This window comes from Ambystoma mexicanum, chromosome 11 (assembly GCF_040938575.1).
Source record: "Ambystoma mexicanum isolate Mex_15411 chromosome 11, UKY_AmexF1_1, whole genome shotgun sequence".
NCBI classification, from domain to species: Eukaryota; Metazoa; Chordata; class Amphibia; order Caudata; family Ambystomatidae; genus Ambystoma; species Ambystoma mexicanum.
Window position 1 is genome coordinate 1,381,311,307 of NC_090934.1, and position 24,913 is coordinate 1,381,336,219.

General features: G+C 47.7%; 1 protein-coding gene across 2 annotated transcripts in view; it reads left to right on the plus strand.

The window, feature by feature from the left end:
• The window catches only part of PDE8A (phosphodiesterase 8A), a 1,868,130-nt gene that overhangs the window by 1,257,673 nt on the left and 585,544 nt on the right, over nt 1-24,913 (plus strand). For both annotated transcript variants that reach the window (XM_069624978.1, XM_069624977.1), the window contains exon 9: nt 21,649-21,737. In XM_069624978.1, the coding sequence (XP_069481079.1) occupies nt 21,649-21,737 (89 nt within the window). The remainder of the gene's footprint in view (nt 1-21,648; nt 21,738-24,913) is intronic.

Sequence of the window (24,913 nt, forward strand, 5' to 3'; positions counted from 1 at the left end):
TCGACAACACACAGTGCCCTCTACTGAGAGAGAAAAGGAGCATTCCGAAGCAGCTGATGCTGGAAGGAGATATCAAAGATGAGGAATAAGTGGGAGGAACAACCAATCGAAAGAACATTACCATGAGTAAGTAATTCTCCTACGTCCCGTCCTCTTTCCTCCATACTTGTGGGATATTCTGTCCTTCGGGATGGGACCGGAGCCCTTTTGTTAAAAAGCATTGAAAATTGAATTTTTTTGTGCTTCTATTTTTACGTGGGGCACGGCACGTGCCTGTGACCCCGCCCTCATGAGCGCCGCCCCGCACATCGCCGTACAGTTTTTCTCTCTGTGCGGTCAGGGCTCGACGCACTAACATCACTGGGCATTTTTTCTGTATTCCTTTTGTCCTTCCTTCTCCGGTTCCGCGGTCCTCCATCCATCTATGCTGGAGCATCTGGGATTCGTTTCCTGTTCTTTATGCAAACGTCGCTTCGCTAGGGCAGATCCCCATTCTCTCTGCTTGGAGTGTCTGGGCCCGGACCATTGTTGTGACTTGTGTTTCTACTGCGACTCCCTCTCCGTCCGGGCACTCCAACGTCCTCTTCTTCGGTGGGAGGAAGGGTTTCAGTGCGTTCCTCCTCCTCATTTACAGCTTTTCATTGACGAAAAGAAGAAATGCCTGGGAAGTTCTTTACCTTTTAGGGTCCCCTGGCCAGGGGACTCCTTTCCGGGGTCCTCCAGGTCCGGGAGGGGTTTGCGTAGCTCTGTCACCAGGGGTTCCCCAGAGGTGCCTCATAGGCCTAATAGGCGCACCAGAGTTTTCTCAGAGGGTTCCCACGGCGGACCTGCCAAAACCAGACAACGTTCCAATGGTCACCTGTTAAGTGCTAAGTTTAGTCCAGTTCGTTTGCGGCTCTGGATAGTGGGGTTTGCCCTAAGGTCTCCATTCCTGGAGCTCACCACACTGACGCCAGGGTACGCCCTGAGGTCTCAGTTTCTGGAGCTTTCCTTACCAAGCCACAGCTTGAGGCCCTCTTGAGGGAGCTTTTAGTACCAGGGTGAAGCCAGAGATTCCTCTTCTTGAGGCTAAGATCACTTCCGACAGAACCGAGAGACCGGCTTTGCAGGTCTTGTCTGTGAGGTGGATTCCTCAGCATTCCCGCGCTCAGGGTCGCAGTGATACCGGTTCTGTCGAGGTGGCAAAGGGGCATCTACACATGTGACGCAGTTCTCTTCAGGTGTAGACAAAATGGCGGCCCAACCTCCTTGGTCCACGGTGGCCATTTTGGACACCTCACTAACACCTACATTCACGACGTCTGGTGCTGGGACCATTCCTTTCAGGGCTGAGCAGCCGTTTCCACGTCTTGTGGACAACAAAAACACATTCCGCCCTTCTTATGACTGGTGAGCTCGGGCACCGCTGCCTCATACAGTCTTGCTTCCTCCGACTTATGCTCCACTGGTCTATGTGGACCCGGCCGGTTGTGGGCCATCCTGGTAACCATCCTCCTTGCGTACTTGGGAGTATGCCCCTTATGAGCGCCCTCTGCCTGCCCCAACGCCAATGCCTTCTTCTGAGGATGCGTTTTTTGGGAAGTTTCAGATGCTCATGCACTCTGACCCCATGAAGGAGTATTTTAAGGGTCTTTTCGGGGAAAATTACCCAACTCCTCCTGTTCCGCCTTCCGCCCTGGTTGTTCCTACACATCCGACGGTGGTTCCACCTCTTCCTCTTGGCCCACCTCCACCTCTTCCTCCTCTGCCATCGCTGTTCCCTATAGAGAAGACGCCAGTAGAGCGGGATAGCACTTTAAAACCTGATGCGGTGCATGTGGCGGACCAAGCGTCTGTTTCCACTTCACCGGATGACCCTCAAATGGATCAGGATAACGATGAGCAGCCCCGCTCTGTCAGAGCATTCCACGACCGGGTCCTGGACATGATGGCCCTCCTTGATATTCCAGTACCTGAGGAACCCGGCTCCGCAGGAGGTGGGTGCTTTCGGGAGCATTTACCCTGTCACCTCGAGAGCGCACCGGCCTGTTCCTCCAGAAGGACGTTTTGGCTGAGCACCATAAGGTCTGGGATAAGCCCCACACTGGGCTACACATCAACAAAAGAATTGGCCCGATACAGGCTTCACACCTCTGAGGAGATAGCCTTATTGTCTTGTCAGGCTCCCTTCCTTAATCGTGGCGGCTGCGGCCACTCTTCAGTCTTAGCCGGCTTCTGCATCGTCAACGGCTGCGGCTCAATTAATGTCCAAAGAAGGCAGAATTCTGGACTCCTTGGGCAAGAAAGTCTTTGCTAATTCGGCACTTCAATTTCGTCAAGCGAACACCAAGCTCATCCTGGCAGCAGCCAATCTGAGGTTGTGGAAAGAGTTGGCCGATTTCCAGGAGTGTATTCCTGCGGATAGGCTAGATGACTTTAAAGCCGGTTTGTCAGATGCCAGAGTCTTGGCACAGGATCTGTTGGAAGCTGTGGGACACCACGTAGATACCTCGGCTCGAGGCCTTATGGTGGGCATTGACACCTCCCGCCAGGCGTGGTTCCATGCAACAAAGTTTTCGAAGGAAGTGCAAGACAAAGTTCTGGACCTTCCCTTTGACGGCAAGGAATTGTTTAATTCTTCTACGGATGAGGAACTCGCAAAGACTAAGGCAAGTACCCAAACTGCCAAATCTTTGTCAGTACTGGCGAAGGCCCCGGCTAAGGCGCCTTATACACAGAGGTCAGGATCTCAGACTCAATCCTTTTCTGGGTTCAGGGGGTTTCAGGACCGCCGTGCGCACCAAACTGAAACTCCGGTTGGTGGCACCCGCCGAAAGCAACAACGGCAATGTGGCCGTTTTTTCCCTCGGACATCAGCCTCCTCTCCAGGGGCAGGTAGTCTCCCTGCCGACAAATCAGCCAAATTATATTTTTTGTTGGTCGCACGAGACTCCGGTGGGAGGACGCATCTTGTCTTATCTGGATGCGTGGCAGACCATCACCAACGACTGGTGGGTTTTGTCCATCCCTCGGACGGGCTTCCGCTTGCCCCTCCCGCCGACCCCACCCTTCAACCCTCCTTTTCAACAGATCAGGTAGCCCTCCCTCAGAGCCAAGGTACAGAAGCTTCTAGACCTCAGAGCAGTGGAACCTGTTCCCCTCGGGGAGCAAGGGGAAGGTTTCTACTCCTGTCTGTTCACAGTGCCCTGTCTGTTCAAAGTGCCCAAACCCAACCATGCTGGCCTGCGCACTATCCTCAACCTTTCCAAGTTCAACCTTTCTCTTCCCCAAGAGAAATTCAAGATGATCATGCCTTGTCAATTAAAGTCCTCTCTTCGAAAGGGCGATTGGCTCTGTGTGGTGGGCCTTCAGGACGGTTACATGCACATCCTGATATGGAGACCGCATTGGAAATATCGGAGGTTCTCCCTGGGAGGGGAGCACTTCCAGTTCTGCATGCTCCATTTTGGTATCAGTTCAGCACTGCGTGTCTTTAAGAAGAAATTGGTCATCGCAGCTTTCCTCCGCCTACAGGGTGTTCATGTATATCCATATTTGGATGACTGGCTTCTATGCAGCCCTTGTCCACAGACGGCATCATGCAATCTTCAGTCTCTCCTCCAGCTCCTGTTTCACCTTGGGCTGTCAGTGAACTGGCGGAAATCTTCCATGACGGTCTCCCAAGACCTGATTTTCCTGGGTGTCCATTGGAATACGATCAGGGTGTTCCTATGGGCGGACAGGATTGCGGATCTATCCACCATGTGTCAACTCTTCCTCCAGTCAGCGCACATGGCGGCTTGGTGGTTTCAGAGACTTCTGGGCCTCATGGCTTCTTGTGTGCTTGCTCTTCCTCTTGCACGTCTGAAAATGAGGCGTGCTCAGCTGGCTCTTCGGAGCTCTTGGTCTCAGGCTTCGAACTCAGATTCCAAGATGATCCTAGTTCCAGCCTGCATGACGACGGATTTGCTATGGTGGTCCTCGACCAATAATCTTTCTCTGGGAGCTTCCTTTCTGGAGCCCTGCCCTCAAGTGATGATTACCACAGACTCCTTCCTTCTGGGGTGGGGCGCGACGCTGGATCATCTCCAGGTATTCGATCTATGGACACTTCAGGACAGGCAGTTTCATGTCAATTATCTGGAACTCCTGGCTGTTTTTCTGGCTCTAAAAGCTTTTCAGCCGTCCATCATGAACAAGCTGGTACGTATCCGCACGGACAACTCTGTGGCAATGTTTTATATCAACAGGCAGAGTGGCACCAAGTCACCTCCTCTTGTGGAACTTGACATTCAGATTTTGGAATGGGCCATTCAGCATTCTTTATGCTTCCAGGAATGGTCTCAGGGTCTCCTCCTGGGGGACACTCTCGAGATACCATGGCACAACATGAAGGCCCATGCTTCCCTACCACTGCCTCTCATTCATCGGTCACTCTGCAATCTCAGGAATACATCGAATTGCACTCTCCTGTTCATAGCTCCTAGGTGGCCAGACAGATTCTGGTTCTCGGAACTTCAGCATCTTTCGATTCTTCCTCCAATCAGACAGCCGTTGATTCCCGACCTGCTTCACCAGTGCGATCATCAGATGTGGCACCCCTCCCCACAATCGTTCAGCTTGGCGGCTTGGTGCCTGAATTCAGGTAATTAGTGCAGTTTATCTTGTCCGAGGACAAAATGCGCTTTATCCAAGCGGCCAGGAAACCCTCTACGAGGTCTCAATATAGGAGCAAGTGGATCAGTTTTTCCCACTGGGGTTTATCTAAGCAGCTCGACCCCAGACACGCTACGATTGACACTGTTCTTTCGTTCACATCTCATCTTGCAGCTTCGGGCATGCTTCTCTTGTCTTGCAAGACTTACTTGTCGGCTATTGCCGCCTACCTGTCCACTGACAGCTGTTCCTTTTCTTTGACGAATCCAGTCATTAAAAGGCATTTTGTGGGTATATTACATCTTTTCCCACCGGTACGCAATCCTCATCCCAAATGGGATTTGAACGTGTCCCTCACCGCCTTATGCCATAAACCGTTTGAACCCATGGCCACTACTGATCTCAAATACCTTTCTTGGAAGGTCGCATTTTTGATTGCAGTGACATCGGCAAGGCGAGTAAACGAGTTCCAAGCTCTGTGTGTGGAACATCCGTTCCTCACCTTCCATAAGGATAAGGTTGTGCTCCGCACTCATCCTCATTTCCTGCTTATAGTGGTTACCGATTTTCATTTAAATCAATCTATCTCATTACCTGTCTTTTTTCCGAATCCGGCCTCAGAGGCCGAGAGAGTCTTACACAACTTAGATGTCAGGCGTGCCCTGAAGTTTTACCTCCACGGAACGAGTGAACTCGGGGGCTCCTCACATTTCTGTGACACATTCGGAGACCCGAAAGGGAAATCTTCTTCAAAGGCTACTATTTCCCGATGGATTGCCTCCTGCATTTCTGAAGCATACACCATTCAGGGCCTTCAATCTCCGAAAGGCATTTATGCCCATCTTTTACGTGGCAAAGCGGTTGCTGTTGCCTTCCAGAAGTATGTTCTCTGGGAAACCATTGCCAAGGCAGCTACGTGGGCTTCCCCATCAGCTTTTTGTAAGCATTACTGCTGGGACCTGAGCTCCAGCGCCGATGCCCAATTCGGCCAGGTTCCTCTGAAGCACCTATTTCAGTAAAACGTTTTTATCCACCCGTATTACCTGTGAGGTGTGCTTGGGAATCTCCCACAAGTATGGAGGAAAGGGGATTGGACGTAGGAGTATAACAAAGTCACTCACCCTAGTGACTACGTTACTCCTAGTCCATAGTCCCCTTTCCTCCATACGCCCGCCCGCCTTCCCCTGTAATAAGTATCCTCTATTATTGCTTAAATGGTCACAGACCTGGCGATAGAAAAGGACTGAAGGGCGATGCGCGAGGCGGAGCTCAGGAGGGCAGGGTCACGGCCATGTGCGGCACCCCGCGTAAAAATCAAAGGACAAAAACTTTCAATTTTTGATGCTTTTTAACTAAAGTGCTCCGGTCCCGTCCCGGACGGAATGTCCCACAAGTATGGAGGAAAGGGTACTATGGACTAGGAGTAAGGTAGTCACTAGGGTGAGTAACTTTGTTATTTGTTCTTTTCAATCTTCTCTCTACCTCTTTTCATTCTCCTCTGTTATCTTGCCAAATAAGGCTCTTCTTTCACAGAAATCTCCTCTCTCTGGTATCTTTCTCTGCCAACCTCTATACTACATACTCCTCCTGATGTGCGACACAACCTGCTGTCTCTTTCTAAGCTCTGCTTCTTTCTGTGACTATTCTCCACTGCCAGTCTGCTTCCTATTCCCAAATTCCTCCTCCTGATGTTCTCTATTCCCAGCCACATCCGCTCTCCCTTTGACTGCTTAAATATTTGTTACGCATTTAGCAGGCACATGCATAGAACTGCTATGTTGAAAATGTTTATAGTTGTATGGTTCAAATATACGCTTCCATGCATTTCAAAACTTGATTGGCTCTTTGGGTTGCTATTGTCTTGTTTTGCATGCGTAAAACACAATCAAGGACCCATTAAGTGTTCATTAAGTTTAATCTCTAATAGCTGTTACTTTTTAATTTCTAGTTCAAAGTGTATTTCGACACTAGTTCAAAGTGTGGTCTTTCCAAAGATATCTTTACGTGTTGAATTGTACTAGTCTGGAATTTGTTTTTATTGTCACTCTCACAGTGTTTATGTTGCACATATTTTATGGATCTATTATACCAACAAAAAAAAACACAAGACTGAATATATTGTATATGTTATATAGTGGCTACACATACTACAAGGGATTTACAGTCGCTACACGCTGGCAACCATTTCCTTACACATCTCCCCGTATCCTACAGTTATCAAAGGACAGGTTTTTACAGTGGAGGGTACGCAATATAGCGAGGATACCGTGGGCATTACTTTACTTTAATAATGTATAGTGAGCAGTGCATGGACCCGGACACTTTAGGGCGCAAACAGGACCCAACACAACAATGAACACAGAAACCCTGCAGAGATGCGCAGGAAACAAGAAGAACAGGGTCCGAGAGAGAGGTTCCTTATTTAAACAAAAAGGTTTTCAATGATTTCCTTTTAAAGACATCTGTTGACTCAACACCTCTTAGCTAAAGCGGTAAATCATTCCAGGCCCTAGGAGCGATTGCATCAAAGGCTCCCTTTAAGGCCTTGTAAGTCCTACACGTAGGGATCATCAAATTATCCTGATTGCTGGACCTCAAAGTTCTTCCATGACTTTTATTAGACAGAAGACCTTGCAGATAAGCGGGCATCATTCCCTTTCTACACTTCTGGGTAATGACCAGTAGTCGAAAACGAATCCTCGCCTCGTCCGGTAGCCAGTGAAGAGCCCGTCCTGTGGCAGAAACATGGTCTCTACGAGAGAGAACCATCACCACCCTCACAGCTCCATTCTGGGAGACCTGCAGTCTATTGCAAGTGGATTTATTAATGCCCACTAGGAGGCTAGAAGAGTAATCCACGATCGTTCGCGCGATAATCTCAGCATTAGCCTGAGAAATGAGTGTTCTAAGTTGGGCCAGTAACTTAATGTAATATGCACAGGATGAAATCAGACCACCCATATGTGACTTCATGCTGAGATGTTGGTCAAAAATGACCCCGCGTTTTAACTTTCTTTAGAGGGGTAATATTTGCAGCTCCTATGTGGAAACTGTCATATGGAGGACCCAGTTTCTGTATCATGTAGGGCGAGCCAACCACCAACAACTCAGTTTTATCTTTATTCAAAGCCAATTTATTATGTACCATCTATATCTCAATAAGTCTATAGATTTTATTAATCAGAGTTTCATCCAAACCATGATTACCTGATAGGGGAATGACACACTTCGTGTCGTCAGCATAGTTTGTGAAAATCACCCCCTCGTGGGCTAGCATGGAAAAAAACGGGACTGTAAATAGATTGTGTAGGCACGGCGAGTTACATGAGCTCTGTGGAACCCCGAAGTTAATGTCTATGGGCAAAGCTTCCGCCTCTTGATAGAATACTCTGCTTTCTCAATTACTGAGAAAGGAAGAGATCTATTGGGCTGCCATAGGAGAGAAATGTGTGACCTCCTCCAACCTGGTGACCAAAATATGATGGTCCACCAATATGATGGTCCACCAGGTTGAAGGCTGCCCTCAAGTCCAGTATCGTCATCAGCAGAGAGGCTTAATTTTGTCCATACGGTTCAATAACCTGGATTTTAGTTCTAACAGAGCCGTCTCTGTTCCGAATCTGACCTGAAACCCTGACTGTTGGTCATTTAGAATAGGATATTTATTCAGATGCTCAGCTATTTGTCTGTATGCCACTTGATCCAGAATTTTCAGGCGAAAAGGGGTATTTGTAATCGGTCTGAAATTGTTAGGTGAAGCAGTAGAGAGGCCAGACTTTTTGAGGGTGGGCGTAACCCAGGCTTTTTCAGGTCCTGAGGAACAACCCCCTATTCCAAAGAATCATTAACGAATTTGCAGATCGCTGCAAGCAATGTAGGAGGGCAGGTTTTAATAATCATGGCTGCAGAGGAGTCAATTTTACATTTAGAGACTTTTAGTTGTTTGATAATTGACGCCAGTTCCGCGAGTGAAATGGTGGTAAAATTAAATAGGGGCAGCTCTCAAAAACTCATCCTGGGTCTTCTACATCCATTCCCGCTAGAGTAACTTGTTTATTGGCGATATCAGCCCTAATGTTCTTGAGCGTATCTTGCATAGCCTGCTGAATCCCTTCACACCAGGCACTATTCTTTACCACCAGGCCTGGGTCGATTTGATTCGTGAATTCTTACTCCTTGAGAATTTTAAATAATTCCCTAGTGTCTAATTGGGCATTCTTAATCCTATTGTTTAAAAAAATATTTTTGGCCTCAATTATTGCTGCTTTATAATTCTTAGCAGCACCTTGTATGCTGCCAGAGAGGACTGGGTCCGATGGGATTTCCACTCATAAAAAAAAGTTTAGGGTTTTTAAGATCTTCAATTCTGGTGAAAACCATAAATTAATTTTAGTTCCTTGTCGGGGAAGGACCCTGACATCGCCTCTGGGGAGGCCGCATCCAGAAGGTTCACTAGAGAACTAAGCAGAGGTTGAATCCTCTCAGCCGAAAAGTTCTTATGAATTCTGTTCAATATCCCTGTCCTGTTTCTGTCTTTCGCTTTACTAGGGAAAACCGCTAACAGCGTGAATTCAACAACAAAAAATGATCGGACCAGGGGCAACATAAAAGCATTACTGAAACATAAAAGCTGACGTGCAATTATTTGAACTCCCAAAACGTTGGTTATCCCCATTGCAGTAATAGGCGTTAAGCATGAAATGCTATGTTTAATAATAAATACTATTGGTCCATAAAACAGGGCTAATTTAAGAATGTATGTGAATATGTGTATGATCCTATCTGTGACATGTTCACAGAAGCCTACATCGAACTCGGATTCCTGAGAACGTCACATTCTCAAGGAGTCTGTTTGTTGTTGGTCCGACCTCCGAGGGCCTTGGAATAAAGCTCCTGACTTCATCCTCTGTGTCCCCCCTCTCTTTACTTCATTTGGCGACGAGGCAATCCTGCCTGGCCCCCGGAGTGCATCGGGCTGTACCCCCTGCCATTCTGCAGCCCACAACAGGTGCATCGGCCACCCACGGCAGCCCACGCACTGGCGCCGTCCCCCCCCCCCGTGGCCAATCCACCCATGTGACGCGGGGAAAACGAAGCAGCCTTCAGAGCAGACGGCCCCAGCACCTCAGCACCCAGCACCCCAGCGAGGTACCTTTTTATATTTTCATCAGGGGGTTTTAGACGACTCCACTCGCCGCCGCGGAAGAGCGTCTTACGAATCGCCGACCAACGGCGATTCGAGGAAGGGACCTTGGCACGTAATATTGTGTGCGGCCATTTTGCCTCCCGATTGCGGTAGCTTTGACAACAACGCTGCCGAGCGCATATGATTGCATGCGGCCATTTTGCCTCCTGTTAACGGTAGTTATGACAACGGACGCTACCCAGTGCAATCTCCGTTAAGGAAAAGCTCTCATCCTCGACTCCCTTCAGGGAAAAATACACATATGATATGATATGATATATGATATTGCATTTATAACGCGCCTATACACAAGTGTTTCAAGGCGCGACGAGGCAGGGGGGGACAAGGGGAGACAGACAACGATCCTACTAGGCCAGGTGTCATTCAGATCACGCAAGTGCAAGGGTAAGGGGACTGGGAAAAGTGCAAGGGGAAGAGGAGAGGGGGGAAAGGTGCTGTACATGGTTAGTATAATACAAGATAAATAATAGGGCCAGGTGGTGGCAAGTGCAAGGAAAGTGCAGTACATGGTTAGTAGAATACAAGATAAATAATAGGGCCAGCTGGTGGCAAGTGCAAGGTAAGTGCTGGGAGAAGGGGCTGAAGGATACAGAGACAGTCCCGTAGTGCAGGTAGGCAGTGCAGGGAAGAGTGGCTGGGTCAAGGACCGAGATCGGTAAGTGGCCCAGTAGCAGATTCAGTGCAGGTTCAGTGAATTTAGCAGGGGAGAGAGGGAGAGAAAGCGGAGGCAAAGTGGAAGGATTTTGAGGTGCTTCCGGAACCGGAGATGGTTCTCCTCAAGTTTCAGGGAGGCAGGAAGGCTGTTCCAGAGGGAGGCCCCTGCTGCGGAGAGAGATCTACCCCCAGCTCGTTGCTTGGAGAAGCGGCTGACCCTGAGGTAGTTGGAGGTGGTTGAGCGAAGAGCTCGAGAAGGAAGATATTTCGGAAGAGAGAGTTGAAGGTATTTTGGGCCAAGGCCCCGGAAGGCCTTGTGGACAATGCAGAGAGTTTTGAACTTGATCCTCGCAGCCACTGGGAGCCAGTGTAGTGATTTCAGTCCTGGAGAGATACGGTCCCTGGGCTTGAGGTCAAGGACAAGTCTTGCAGTCCTGTTCTGGATGAGTTGCAAAGGGCGGAGAGTAGAGGCAGGAAGATTTAGATAGAGGCTGTTACAGTAGTCCAGCTTCGAGAGAACCAGGGCTCTGGAGACAGTGAGCTTCTTGGGGAAGGAGAGGAAAGGAAGGATACCCCTGAGGAGGTGTAGCTGGTAGTGTGACTTCTTGGAGACGTCAGATATGTGAGGAGAGAAAGAGAGTGTGGAGTCGAAGATGACCCCAAGGTTTTTTGCCTTGCAGGTAGGTGCAGGAAGAGGGCCCAGGGAGGCCGGCCAGAGAGCTGCAGGGAAGGAGGGAGTGGGTGTGCCGATAAGTAGAATCTCAGTCTTACTAGCATTAAGGCAGAGGTCGTTGGCGGCACACCATTCCTGGATAGCCGAGAGACAGTCAGAGATGAGGGAAGGGGAAGAGGAGGCCGAAGGTAGCCTGAAAATGAGCTGGGTATCATCCGCGTAGCACTGAAAGTTGGGACAGAGAGCGGAGATGCGGTGAGCAAGAAGTGCCAGATACTGGTTGAACAGCCAGGGGGAGAGGTTAGATCCCTGGGGGACACCACAGGTAGAGAAAAAGATGTCAGAGAGGAAGGAACCCAGTTGGACCTTGGAGGGTCGATTGGAGAGGAAGGAGGTCAGCCACGCCAGAGCCTGACCAGTGATACCCAGGTTATCACGGAGACGGTTGAGCAGGATGGTGTGGTTGACAGTGTCAAAGGCAGAAGCGAGGTCGAGCAAAATGAGAACACAAGGGGTGTTAGAGTCAAGGTTAGAGAGCAGGTCCTCACAGATGTTCAGGAGAGCAGTTTCTGTGCTTCTGGCAGCTCTGAAGCCAGACTGATGGTCATGAAAACTACCAACAGATTCAGCATGGAGATTAAGCTCGGAGATGGCCCGTTTCTCCAGGAGCTTGCCCAGGAAGGGAGTGATAGAGATTGGGCGATAGTTAGCTGTTAGGGAGAATTCTCTGTTTAGACTGAATTTCCTAACCTAGTGAGTCCTCCAGCAGCTTTGCTGGATTTTTGGGGTTTATTTTTTTTTCTCCTGCCAAGAGTGAGACTCCTTTACCCTCATCTTGGGCATGATTTGAGTGTGTTTCTTTGACTCTAGATGTGTTTGATGGGCTATGGGGTCTTTTACTCCATAGGGCTTCATATATTTTTGTGATGTGTGTTACACAGCACCCTCAGTGCAGTAACACAGGGGTGTCATAGTGACTCCCCAGTATAGACTCCATACCCTGGGACTGACTACTGTCTCCCAGGGCCTGTAAAGTCACCATTGACTTTACTAGTCTTAAATTCTGAACAGAACCAGTACAAACCATCATATTGTGGACGTACTGGCTGGGGCAATTCAATTGCCTCGGGGTCTGTTAGTCGAGGGGGCACGTCTCCGTCCCCCCGATCGAGTTTTGGCTGGTGGCAGTGGATACTACTTTTTATATTCAACCGCAAATATTTCTCTATGGGATTTTCCCATTGTTCGAGGCTACTATCTTTATTTATTTAATTACGATAGCCTCGAACATACCGCCGGTTTATTTAATTAATATTAATTCTCCGGGTGGTATTTTTTGCCAAAACTCGGTTCTAAAATGGCATTTGTGTTCTCTTCTGTGACTCCAACCCAAGTCGAGCCCTTTGTTCCACTTTTTTGGCGGGCTTCTCCACAGAAGCCCTCCAAAGTGGTGCCACTCTGTCTGGGGTACTTAGGAGGGGTGGAGGGGGATTTAGGCACCCTGGACTGAGTTGCCTAGGCAACTCAAGTCGCACTCCGTCCTGATTGGCCCAAGTGGTGAGCCGGCCGGCTCACCACTTAGCATGTTTGAGTGACAGCTAGGCTGAGTGAATGGGGGTTTTCTGCATAAAAGCAGGGCTTTGGGGACTGGAACTTCAGAAGTCGACACAGGACCTAAGAATCTGACGAGGGAGAAGCTGAGCCAACCTGCCACGACGACACCACCGGTGGAGCCCTGCTGGACCGTCTCACCACTTTTCCCAACGACAGAGGAGATCTCCCGCCGGAGAGTCTTCTTCCTTTGACTGGTGGCGATAACCAGTTTCACCGTCTTTTCGCCTTCCCGACGTATCTCGTGGCCGCCTTGCCTGTGCCAAGCACCCCGGCAACCGGGATACCACGTTTTACCACGACCGCGAATTAAAGGGTAATACCTTTAACCGGAAAACTCAGCGGCTGGTTTCTTCCCTAGCAGTGCAACGACCTTCATCTTTCCTCCAAGTCGAGATCTTCTCTTCCCCTGGACGACGACAAGACTTGCACCCGCTGCCAGGAACAACTGCCCCCGCTGGAGGATCCTTCCCACTTAAAGGTACCGTGTCCCGCCCGGCTTCCCTTGCCACCGACTATATGGGGTAGATTTAGCCCCCGGCTTTCGAACCTGGGTCAGCCTGGGACACACTGGCTAAACTTTTCTGAGCCTCTCTAAACTCTTTTCGAACTCTCTGCAAGACTTTCTAAGCCTAGTGTAACTGTGATCTTGGGCGCATTTGTGCTCTGCTCTCTCTAAGAGTGGGCCCAGCCTATGGACTTTGGCTCACAAAGTGACTTTTGCTCTTCTGCCTTGCTAATAGTGTTCCTAAATCTTAGTGGTGTACCTTCCCATATTCTGTCTTTTTCCTTCCCTTCTTCATAAACCTATTGGAGTGCCATCTTTAGTTAAGCGCTCACCTCTGTATGGAAATAAGTGGTGTTAACTAAGACTTCGCTGATAAGGAACAAGGGTTGTATATATTATAATAGTAACTGTGTTTAGAGTGTTTTACCATAAGAGTGCTGGAGTGTTTCAAACAGTGTGTTTTTAAATAAATAATGATATACTTTGATACCAAAGCTCTGGTCAGTGTTTGCTTGTATTGAGCCTATTGTGTATGCTTTGCATACTGCCTAACTCTTCTTGCGGGACGTCTGACTGCTCAGCCACAGCTACCAGGTAAATGTGGGTGGTGCAGACTGCTACCAAGTGGGTTTACTGCTAACACCTGTAGTCCTAAATCTTTTGCAGTGTTCCCAAAGGGAACTGCACAGGTTTCTGCCTAACATTAGCTGGGCAGGAGGGGTCGGAAGAGGGTTTCTTAAGAAGGGGGTGCACAAGGGAGTGCTTGAGGGGGGATGGGAAGACTCCAGAGGCGAAGGAGTGATTGCAGAAGTCAGCCAGGGCAGGGGCCAGGGAGTCGATGTGGTCCTTGATAGTTTTGGAGGAACAGGGGTGGACCTGTTTTGACGAGACTTTCATAGATCGGACTTGTCTCGATACCTCGTCAGCAGAAAAAAGGGGAAAGGCAGAGAAGGAGGGAGGAAGGGAGGCTGCAGAAGGGCCAGAGGGAGAGCAGGGAATAGAGGGGGGGAAGTGATAGGAGGCGAGTGAGGACAGGATGTCCTGAGTTTTTGAAATGAAGTGAGAGGCCAGTGCCGTGCAGAGGGCCTGGGAGGGGACAGGAGAGGTGGAGACTGCGGCAGGGTTGGCCAGCTCCTGGCAGATTTTAAAGAGTTCGGCTGAATTGTTAGATGCCGCAGAGATGCGGGCTTGGATAAGGGCTCTCTTCTTAGTGAGAACAGAGAGCCGGTATTGCCTTTGGAGCTGGCGGCAGGCCAGTTTGTCAGAGGATGAACATGAGGCACACCATTTCCTCTCTGCCACCCTGCACTTGCGTTTAAGGGCGACGAGATCTGAGTCATACCAGGAGTTACATTTGGCTTTGGGCTTCAGGCGGATCCTCATGACAGGGGCAAGGATATTAAGGGTATCAGATATAGCAGAGTGGAGAGTAGAGAGGGCTGTGTCAGGGTGGGAGTCAGCCGAAGGGGGGAGGGGGGGAGAAGGTGGTAGCAAAAGCCTCGACTGACACACACTTCATGGGTCAGATGACCGCGAAGGTGGGTGGCAGTGATGAGGGTGGCTTTGCCTGTGGGGTAGGGAGGGGGAGGTGGGAGGATAGGAGAAAGTGATATATAGACAACGATGAGTGTAAAAGAGCCACCACTGCCCTGTTGCTTCCCAAAGACAACACTATGTGCGATCGGAACATCCTTTGAGCGCACAGCTCCAGCAATCCATGTACAAAACTGATCAAGTCCCTGAACTCCATGTTGGTGATCCTAGAACTCTATTCAAGGTTGCAACTCCCACAGTGTCCACCTTGTAACACCATTAACATAACAGTGAACAGGTGCCCATCAAACGGCCCCTGACATCCTCTGCCATCAGCTCAGAGACACTTCCCAGGGTTCCCTCATCGCCTAACAATTGCCCCCCCTCCCCAGTTCCACCATGCAGAACATCCCACATCCAATCAAGTTCCTCCTTTGTCCTGGAACTCCGACCTGTCCGTGGGAGCAATGGGTTGACGGATTCCAGGTCTACCTCAGAGCCATTGGGGGCAACAAGTTTAACAACGACCTCAAAGATTCAACCCTCTTGAATTGCATAGGAGCAGAGGCTCTAAGGCTATTCACAGCGCTACCAGAACCGATCGATACTGGGGGTGATGGCAACCACAAGTTCGGCACAGGTCTAGCCAAACTTGCCAAACCCTTCGGCAACAAAACCAACATAGTGCTTGAGAGGTACAAGTTTTTTTCCAGAAAGCAATTGAAGGCGAGTTGATTGACTCTTACATCGCTTCTTTAAGAGTTCTCATGTCAACTTGTGAATTCACTGGGGTCGGTGACGAGTACTTGAGAGACCAACTTGTTCTGAACGTGGCTGACCCACGCATACAGCAGAAGCTGTGGCAGACAAGGAATCCCTCCCTGGACCAAGCCACCGAGATAGCGAGGAGCATGGAGTTTGGCGATCACTGCATGAAGGCCAGACTAGCCCAAGGAGAGAACATCGAAGTTAAATCTGTCGAAACCAATCCTGAAACGGATCCCACCGAAAATCTATTGGCTCTAGTAAGAAGGGATCCGCCCTCGCGGGGCTCAAGATTTAACCCCAGAAGAGGAAGAATTTCATCTAGTGACAACAGAGACTCTGCTCACTGCCCAAGGTGTGGATGGTTTAAACATGATGATACCGACAAGATATGTCCTGCAACCAATGCCGAGTGCTACAAGTGTGGCCAGTTTGGACACTTCGCAAAAGTCTGCAGAAACATGCAAGGAAGGCCTGGTAGACCCAACAGGCTTAGCAGACGACCTTTCAACAGATCAGGGTCTGTGAGGCTCATAGAGAACGACCAGGGACATGATGATATGTTATTCGTAGATCAAAATCACCTACCAATACAGATACTCACAGACACTTCTCAACAAGAACCCAAAGGCCCTTGGGTCGACATGTTCATAAATGACACGCCCTTGCGTGTGATGGTCGACACAGGCTCCCCCTACACGATGGTGGACCTCCAAACATTCTTAAGGACACTGTCCGAGAAGGTACAAGACCTACGACACACCCCGGTGAGGGCCACTGGCTACGGGAAGACCCCCATTGAAATAATTGGATACTCAAGGGTGAAGCTCAAGTTTCATGACAGAGAAACGTATTGCAAACTTTTCGTGGCCAAGAATGGTTCCTCAGTCGTAGGGTGGGAAGAACAGGCTGCTTTACAAATAAGAATCCACCCTGGAGAAGAAATCCCTGTGTTGAGTGTGCTCAGTGAAGGCACCGACATAAAGTCCATCCTGGCCAAGAAATTTCCCAAAGTTTTCAGTGGAAAGGTTGGGCTTCTACAAGGTTTTCAACACAGAATCGTCTTGAAGAAGGAAGCCATTCCTGTGGCCCATCGTGTCCGAGGAATTCCCTTTTGTACCAAGGATGCACTGAAGAACAAACTTACGCCTATGCAAAGAGGACATTATCCAGCCCATAGAAAGCTCTGAGTGGCTTGCCCCGATCGTCCTAGTAGGTAAGCCCGACAACTCCATAAGAATGTGCGTTGATTTGAGAGATTTAAATAAGAACATATGGGTCGATAGACACCCTCTTCCTAACATATCTGAGCTCTTATCAACCATGAAACCGGCTAAGTATTTCAGCACCCTAGACCTCTCATCAGCTTACCACCAAATTGCTTTAGAGGAGTCCTCAAAAAACCTCACATCATTTGTCACACCCTTGGGGGGGTGTTTATGTTCAACAGGATGCCTTTTGGCCTCGCCTCGGCGGCGGTGTTCCAGAGGGTAATATCGCATCTGTTTGGAGGTCTTGATGGAGTGCACTGTTTTCAAGACGACATCCTCATATCGGCCAGTACTGAAGACGAACACGACGCAAAACTCATGGGTGTCCTCCAAGTGATTAAAAAAGTGGGCTCATTCTGAAGTTAGAGAAATTCACTATAAAATGCATCAAGTATTCTACCTTAGCCATTCAATCGATGCTAAGGGGATCAGCCCCAAGAAAAAACTCATGGATACCATTCTGAACATCGCTGAACCTGAAAACAAAGACCAGCTCAAAAGCTTCCTCGGCATGACGGAATACTATTCCAAATTCATACACAACTACGCCGACAAAACGAAACACATGAGGAGCCTCGTGAAAAAAGCTACCAAGTTTGTCTGGTCAGGAGAAAGTAAGAACCAGTTTGGAAAAGTCAAAGCCAACATCAACCAAGCCTCTGCCCTGACGATTTTTGATTGTAACGCGAAGACCATCATTTCTGTTGACGCTAGCAAGATCGGACTTGACGGCGTCCTTGAGCAGCAACAGGAAGGAAATATCGTGACCATCGCTTTCGCTTCGAGGGTACTAAAGGGTGCGGAATTGAATTACCCCACCATTGAGAGGGAAGCTTTGGGGGTGAAATGGTTTCTACAGCATTTCAGGAACTTCATATGGGGTTTACCAATCATACTCAAAACTGACCACAAACCTTTGATAAATGTCCTTCACTTCAAGACGCCTCACCTCATTTCACCAAGAATTAGGCACTGGTTCCTCGATATCATGCAATACAATCGCCAAGTGTGCTATACTCCTGGCCCTTCAAACCTAGTAGCTGATTGCCTCTCTAGGTTGTCTACCAACCAGGATACTGAGAGTGAATATTTTGATGGAGACATCATGGCTGCTATCAATCCTGCCATTTCCAAAGACGAATGGATAAACATCGCCAGCACCGATATAGAACAACAAGAAATCAGGAAAGCCATATCCAATGACTGGATCGAACCTGGTCGAGTCCTGACAAATTTTGTACCTGTGAAAGATGAAGTAACTATGGACGAGGAACATATATTCAGAGGTGACAGACTGATTCCACCTGTACTACTCAGGAAAAAACTCCTCGATTTGGCTCACGAAGGTCATTTGGGGAGAAGTCTGACAAAAAACAGAATGAGAAGCAACTACTGGTGGCCGAACATGTGGAAGGAAGCTGAAGAGGTAGTCAAAAACTGCTCTGCCTGTGCCATGAGCGACAAATCAAAAATCCTAAGGAAGACTCCTCTACAACCCATAGAACCACTGAAAAATGTATGGTCAAAAATCGCAATAGACATTATGGGTCCTTTTGAAAACCTTGAAGCTGTGAAGATATATATCATAGTAATCGTAGACTACACCTCTAAGTGGACCGAATGGGAGATAGCCGAAATGAGTGTTACCACCAGGAAGGTTACAGAGTTTCTGACAGAAATATTCAACAGAGAGGGAGATCCCAAAGAAATAGTCTCGGACAACGGATCCAGTTTGTGTCTTCTGAATTTCAAGAGTTTCTCAAAATCAGATCCATCAAACACATAACCACATCATTGTACCGCCCAATCTCCAACGGATTAGTTGAGAGAATGAATAGACTAGTTAAAAGCATAATCCAATTAGCCGTAGCTAATACTATGCCATGGAGAGAAACACTCAAGGAGGCTCTGTGTGCGTACAGAACAACGCCACATACCACCACCAACATCGAACCATTCACCATGATGCGAGGCAGAGTTGCAACCAACCGCCTAAGACTAGCGTGGATTTTCATGAACACTGGAGAGGTGAAATTAGACATGGCGTGACGTAAAGTGATGTAATGTAATGAGGATTAATCAATGGTCTTATTATAAAGGTTTGTATGTAAACCAATAAAATTAATTTAAAAAAAAATTAGACATGGATCAAATTCAGAAAGCAGTACATAAGAAACAAGCAAAGTATAAGACATAATATGACTTGAAAAATGCTTTAAGAGAAATGTCAATCCAAGGAACCGAAAAAGATGCTTAAAAGAGAAACCAACTTTAGACCTCCTCAAAGAGTTGTCCGTTCTCAGGGCAGATCTGCCATACTGGACGATGGGAAGAGGTGGTCGGGAGACGACCTGGTGTAATTAACAGATATTCATAGACCCAGTACATCCGAGCACATGGTTCATGAAACTCCATTGGGGAAAAACCCCTCTCCTGAAGGAACATTGCATCACAGTTCGCTGGAAAAGAATGAATCACCTGGGGAGATAGATGAAGCCTCCGTTGGAAGATTATCAAGAAGAAATCGGAAAATCATCTAGAATTTCAACAGCGACTATGTATACTACTAACCTCATGTTGTTGCTGATTGTTTTCTCACACTCTGTTGAGATGTTTTCTCATGCTTTCCTTTCTTTTCCCCCCCTCCCTCTCACCACCCCTTCCTCCATTATCCAGTTCCCTTTTCCTCCACTCCTTTTCCCATCAACCATCTCTTCTCTTTGTTTATATTTTTCTCCCAGGAGGGGAGATGGTGTATGATCCTATCTGTGACGGATTTACAGAACCCTACATCGAACTCGGGTTCCTGAGAACGTCACATTCTCAAGGAGTCCGTTTGTTGTTGGTCCGACCTCCAGGGGCCTTGGAATAAAGCTCCTGACTTCATCCTCTGTGTCCCGCCTCTCTTTACTTCAATATGCACTAAAGATATCCCACAAATAAAGGGATAGTAAATAGTTCTGGGCCTTCCTGCTCTTTCGAAAAGAAACAACCCATCTTTCAGGACAGTGAAGGAACCAGGCCTTTGCTTCATGTAGGGGAGTAGCAACTTGACACATCTCTGCTCCCTCTCATTAGTAATTCTGGCACTATTTCTTATGGCGCTTTCCAGGCTTAATCCCCCTAATTTCCTCCCATTCCGTCTGAGTCCCAAGTGCCTAGAGCCGTCTGGGCTCTGGTGTCGGGCGTGCCACAACAAAGAAGCCCCTAACATGCCAGGGCAAAAAATGGCCAGTTCCCAGTCTGCATCCTGTGTGGTGGGGCAGACGGCCAGATGCCCTCTAGAGATCACAACGAGAAGAGAAAAATACCAAGGATTATGACCGCAGCAGGGGCACAGAATCTAGGAAAGTCCTCCTGTCTCGATGTTTGTGACCAAATGATATGTCAAAGCACTCACACCACTGGTCGAAGTGTACGAAAAGAAGTAGTGGAGCTATGTTCCCTGCCAGTCTTCCCCACTCTCCACAAACCCCATCACCACACCCCCTCCCACGCACAATACAAACCCCCAAACAAACACCCCTATTATGTTAAGTGAAGTGCACTGAAGTGCAAGCTTCAACTTCTTCCTACACTTTTTTTTTTTTTTAAACTAAACCGTTCCGGAACGGTTTCTTTTTAAAATAAAAGTATAGGAACAGTGAAACTGAAAAATAAAAAGCATAGGAGCACCGCACCCGACCGCTCCCGCCCACTTCGACCTCTGACTCACAATAAATATAAGGTACTGCCATGATATACCTATGTACGCCCATCTCTTGTGTGCCTTTATATGCCCGGTTCCAACCTCATATGTCAGATATTGTCCACAATAGGGCCAGTCTTTCACACCATTTGCTTAGCAAGTCGACTTATATGCATAGGTAGTCGGTCCCTTCATTTGCCATATATTGCTTTTAAAGGTCCAAGTATAAATCTTATACGAAGATGACCTCTAAGACACACTCTCACCCTAGTAGCTACACCATGCTCTTCAAATCCAAACAACATACATGGCATCAATGTGCACAGAAGTATATTCATATCTTCACTGAGACACAGTGAGGCTGCCCGCACTGACATTCGCATATCCTGTAGAGGCTCACAACCATACCGTGACACATACACGTATGCCCTGAGGACCACAAACACAATAAGCCACTCGCCGAAAGTGGAAGAGCCAGATCAGGGAGTGGAACCAAACTCGGTGGTGGACTGAGACTGTGTTTTATGAAGTGCACTGCACTCACACATTTCACCATAAACAACAAACAGAAGATGACTACATTTCAATGTGTCTCCTGCACTGCAGCAGCCACACTTCACTTATTTCATTTGCCTGATTGGCCTGCCAGATTACTACTTGTCGCAAGGAAAGATGTTGCGGTTTTCACCTCCATCCACCAAAATAGTGAGATACATTCGACGCATCAAACGCCCAAACCGAGATGCAATTAGGAGCACAATGTGCTTCAAAGAACAGTTGATGGACATCGGTCTCCATGCAAAATAGATATGCATTAGGTCTGAGACGGCCACAGCTTTGTATGGTCGGACATGTGGCTCTCGAATCTTCCGATGTCAATCGTTGTTTGCCACCATATGTCACTGGCTGCTCAATCATGCCTGGCTCTTCTGGTCATATAAGCTGTTCTGTGTATGGTCAAATCGTGCTTAGGTAAATTCAGTTGCACAATGAGTCAGGTTTCATATTCCGTTTGTGTTATGTTCTTCTTGGATATTAATGTTGGTGTCTTGTTTATGATGTGTACAATGTAAAGGCAATCATGCACAAACCTCCATTTTACAGGAATGGGAAGGCGTTTGTTATCTCCGAAGTAAAAATGGAGAGCGGATACAGCAAAATGTCAGAATAATCCCCGTTTTCGGAGAGGGAGGGTAAGAGAAAAACATGCTTAATGGTTTCTATAGCTCTATCAACCGTTCCAAAGTATTTTGCATTGATGTTTTTAGATTGATCTTTGCAAATGCAGTGTCATATTATATGTTAGAAAAATGGCATACTCCTAATTTGTTATTCCTACGGGGTGATATTTTGATTATACCTGACGTTTTGCTTGTGTACCATAGAAACCTGATTTTTCATTTTCAAATATTCAAGCGTTGTCGGAGATGGTGTTTAAGACCATGCAATATTTCTGAAATATCATGAAAAGGTGCAGAAATCTAATTTGACTCATTTAGGAGCTCACTTTCTTGGCGCTCGTAATTTGACGTCTCAGAGCCATTGCATGTAAACATACACATAGGTGTCTCGCTGCTGCCAAATTTTGGTCATTTTTATGGTGGAGTGCAAATGTGCAGGGCAAAAGGCAGCGCACACGTGTGTACTCCGCCCTTTGTCCTGCACATTTACACTCCACCGTACAAATGAGTAAACGCAGCTGGTAGCCGTGTTTAGCATACTGGGCAGCGTTTGCAATTAGTTGAACGCTGTTTGCCATGGTAGGCAATGTTTAATTATAATTGTAAACGCTCCTTGCCATGCAAGCGTGGTAGGAAGCGTTTCAGTGTAAACTCTGCCCACCATGAAAGCATGATAGGCAGCGGATTCAAAGGATCCCTGTGAGGTCTGTCTGCCTTATACAGGCGCATAAAGCCAGAGGTCTCCATAGGGGTTCCCAGCATTGGTGCCGGCATGAAATTGAATGCCGGTTCAAATTCTGGGGTTTTTGTTTGGCGAAAAGCAAGGGAGCAGCGGCAACACAAGTTGCGTTCTGCCCCTCCTCTCTGCAATACAAATGAATTCAAATTTTGTGTAGCGCAAGCAAAATTCGTAAAAGCCTTACGCAAGGCTTTTATGCATTTTCCTTACGGTATGCAACATCAAACATGAGTTCCCCAGTGTTTGCTTTGTTGCTTCTGAAGCCAGCACATGTTATATTTTGGGATGATCATAGATGCCTCATTACATCAGTGCCAATGTCTGCACATCACACTCAAGATATAGATGGAGCAACTCTCTCTGTAATAACATTACTCATGTGTCCCATCCCATTTCCTCTACGCTTAGTGGAGTCTCTTCCACAGGGACGGACTAGAGCCTTTTTTGCACTGCATTTTGAGATGAATCACCAGTGATTTATCCCACCAACCCTGGCTTGGGACCCTTCTCACGTGGCCAGGGAAAGGCAGACGCTTCCTGATCCTGACCCTAGGGGTGGTGTTCTGCGGGAGGATCACATGGGGTGGGGGTTTCAAGTCAGGAGAATTGGGGGAATCCTCTGAACAACTTCACTAGTGACTACGGTTTTAATAACATATTGCAAAACCAAAATATGTGAAGAAATGACAAATGAAGATGTTGGGGACTTTAAATCCCATAATCCCAAAGGTACTGGGATGAGTAAGAGGAGCGTGGAGGCACAGAACTGCAAACTCAGTCTAGTGTCTTTAACAATCTACACCCGAGCGGGAATTTGGATTGTTTAAATCCCCCTCAGGTGCAGATGCTGCAGGAGAGAGAAGGAAGTTGCAGTAGTAGTAGTGCAGTTTCCTGTAGCTGTGTATGCAGCAGAGGCGGGGTGAAGACGCCGGGTCACCACTGTACCTCTGGTGGTTAATGGTGCTGAGAGGGTCATGAACCGGTGAAGCCCGGACTGCAGAGCTCGCACAGCAGGAAGCGCTGTGGTTGCAGGTTGCCATGTGGGAGAGAGGAGGTCTCCGGACAACGTGTCGGTCTCTGGTAGCTGGCGAGCACTGAGAACACGACAGGAACAAGAAGAGATTCTGTTGAGGAAGGCGCAAGGCAAAAATGGGACTGTCAGTCATCATCTTCTTTTCGTACTGCAGAGGAGGAAAAGGCAAGCCACACAGCAGGGACAGTTTAAACACCCTTTTCGGTAAGTCATCTGCTCGCTACTTTGGAGGCGGTTTGTCTGCATGTTTAATCTTCTTGGGGCTCCCATTAATGCGTGGCCTTTCCTTTTCCGCGGCAGCATTGTGCAGTTACGCCGTGGGTTAGTCACGCCGTTTAGGACTCGTCGTGTGAGGAAGATTTACTACACAGTTTGCCCTACGGCGGTCGTTGAGCCAGAGTCATCCGGTGTTGGGAGACTGACTCCGCTATTAAAAAGAATGAGAGTCTGAGCCCAAATCTTTCTGCGCCTGCAGGTAATACGTACCTTGCCAGAAAAATGTACATTTTACAAACCAAGGATTGTCAGATTAGGAAGATGCCCCCTCTGAACTCTGCTAGTTAGGAGTATACATTTCATTTTTTTGTCTATGCATGTTGTTGGCTTAAGCATGACATAAGAGCATCATGGAATAACCGAGCTAACGCCGGTGGGAATGATGGGATGGATTGCCTGAAGTGAGAAGGGTGACTAATCGGTTTCCCACAACGTGATTATACCGTTTTCGGTTGGATGATTTGGTTCTTAAAACCGGAAGCTAGTTGCAAGTCTTGGTTATCGTAAATACCACAGTAGTTCTGCTACATGTTTTGTAAAGCAGGTCAGGTGACTTCTGTTGTATTGGTTTAGACAGCTTACTCAGCACGATAGCCCTTCTGGACTAAGATTTGAGGTCCTAGTAGATGGAAGCTGGCGGCTCTGATGACGGCTGCAGCTGAATATGTGAGAAGTATTCAGCCCCAAATGGTAAACTGGCTTATTCATTGAATGTAGCTAAGTTAATGGAGCTATTTGTTTGAATCAACCCATGCCTTGGGTTCGGTGTTCAGACTTGCCCCCTTTTTTCAAAACAATTGGAGTAAGCAACTTGTGTCGTGGAGCGTGGAAGACCCTTGTGTCAAATTAGGTATCATAGCTTTCTGTAATACTGTCTATTAGTGTAATTAAGCTTCACAGTCACATTTTATTTATTAGTTGGTTGACTAGATGAGATTTAGTCTTGTTAACATATGGTTATTGATTACCGATGTTCATTCTGTTAGAGGGGAAGATTCATCACTCTAGCCAAGAAAAGGTGACTATAGAATTCAGAGATGAATAACAATTGTATCATTTAGCATAATGAACTAAAACTGATATTTGAATTATAGTTGCAAAGTTGAACAGTGGTTTGTGTTAAACAGATAGCCCCTGATG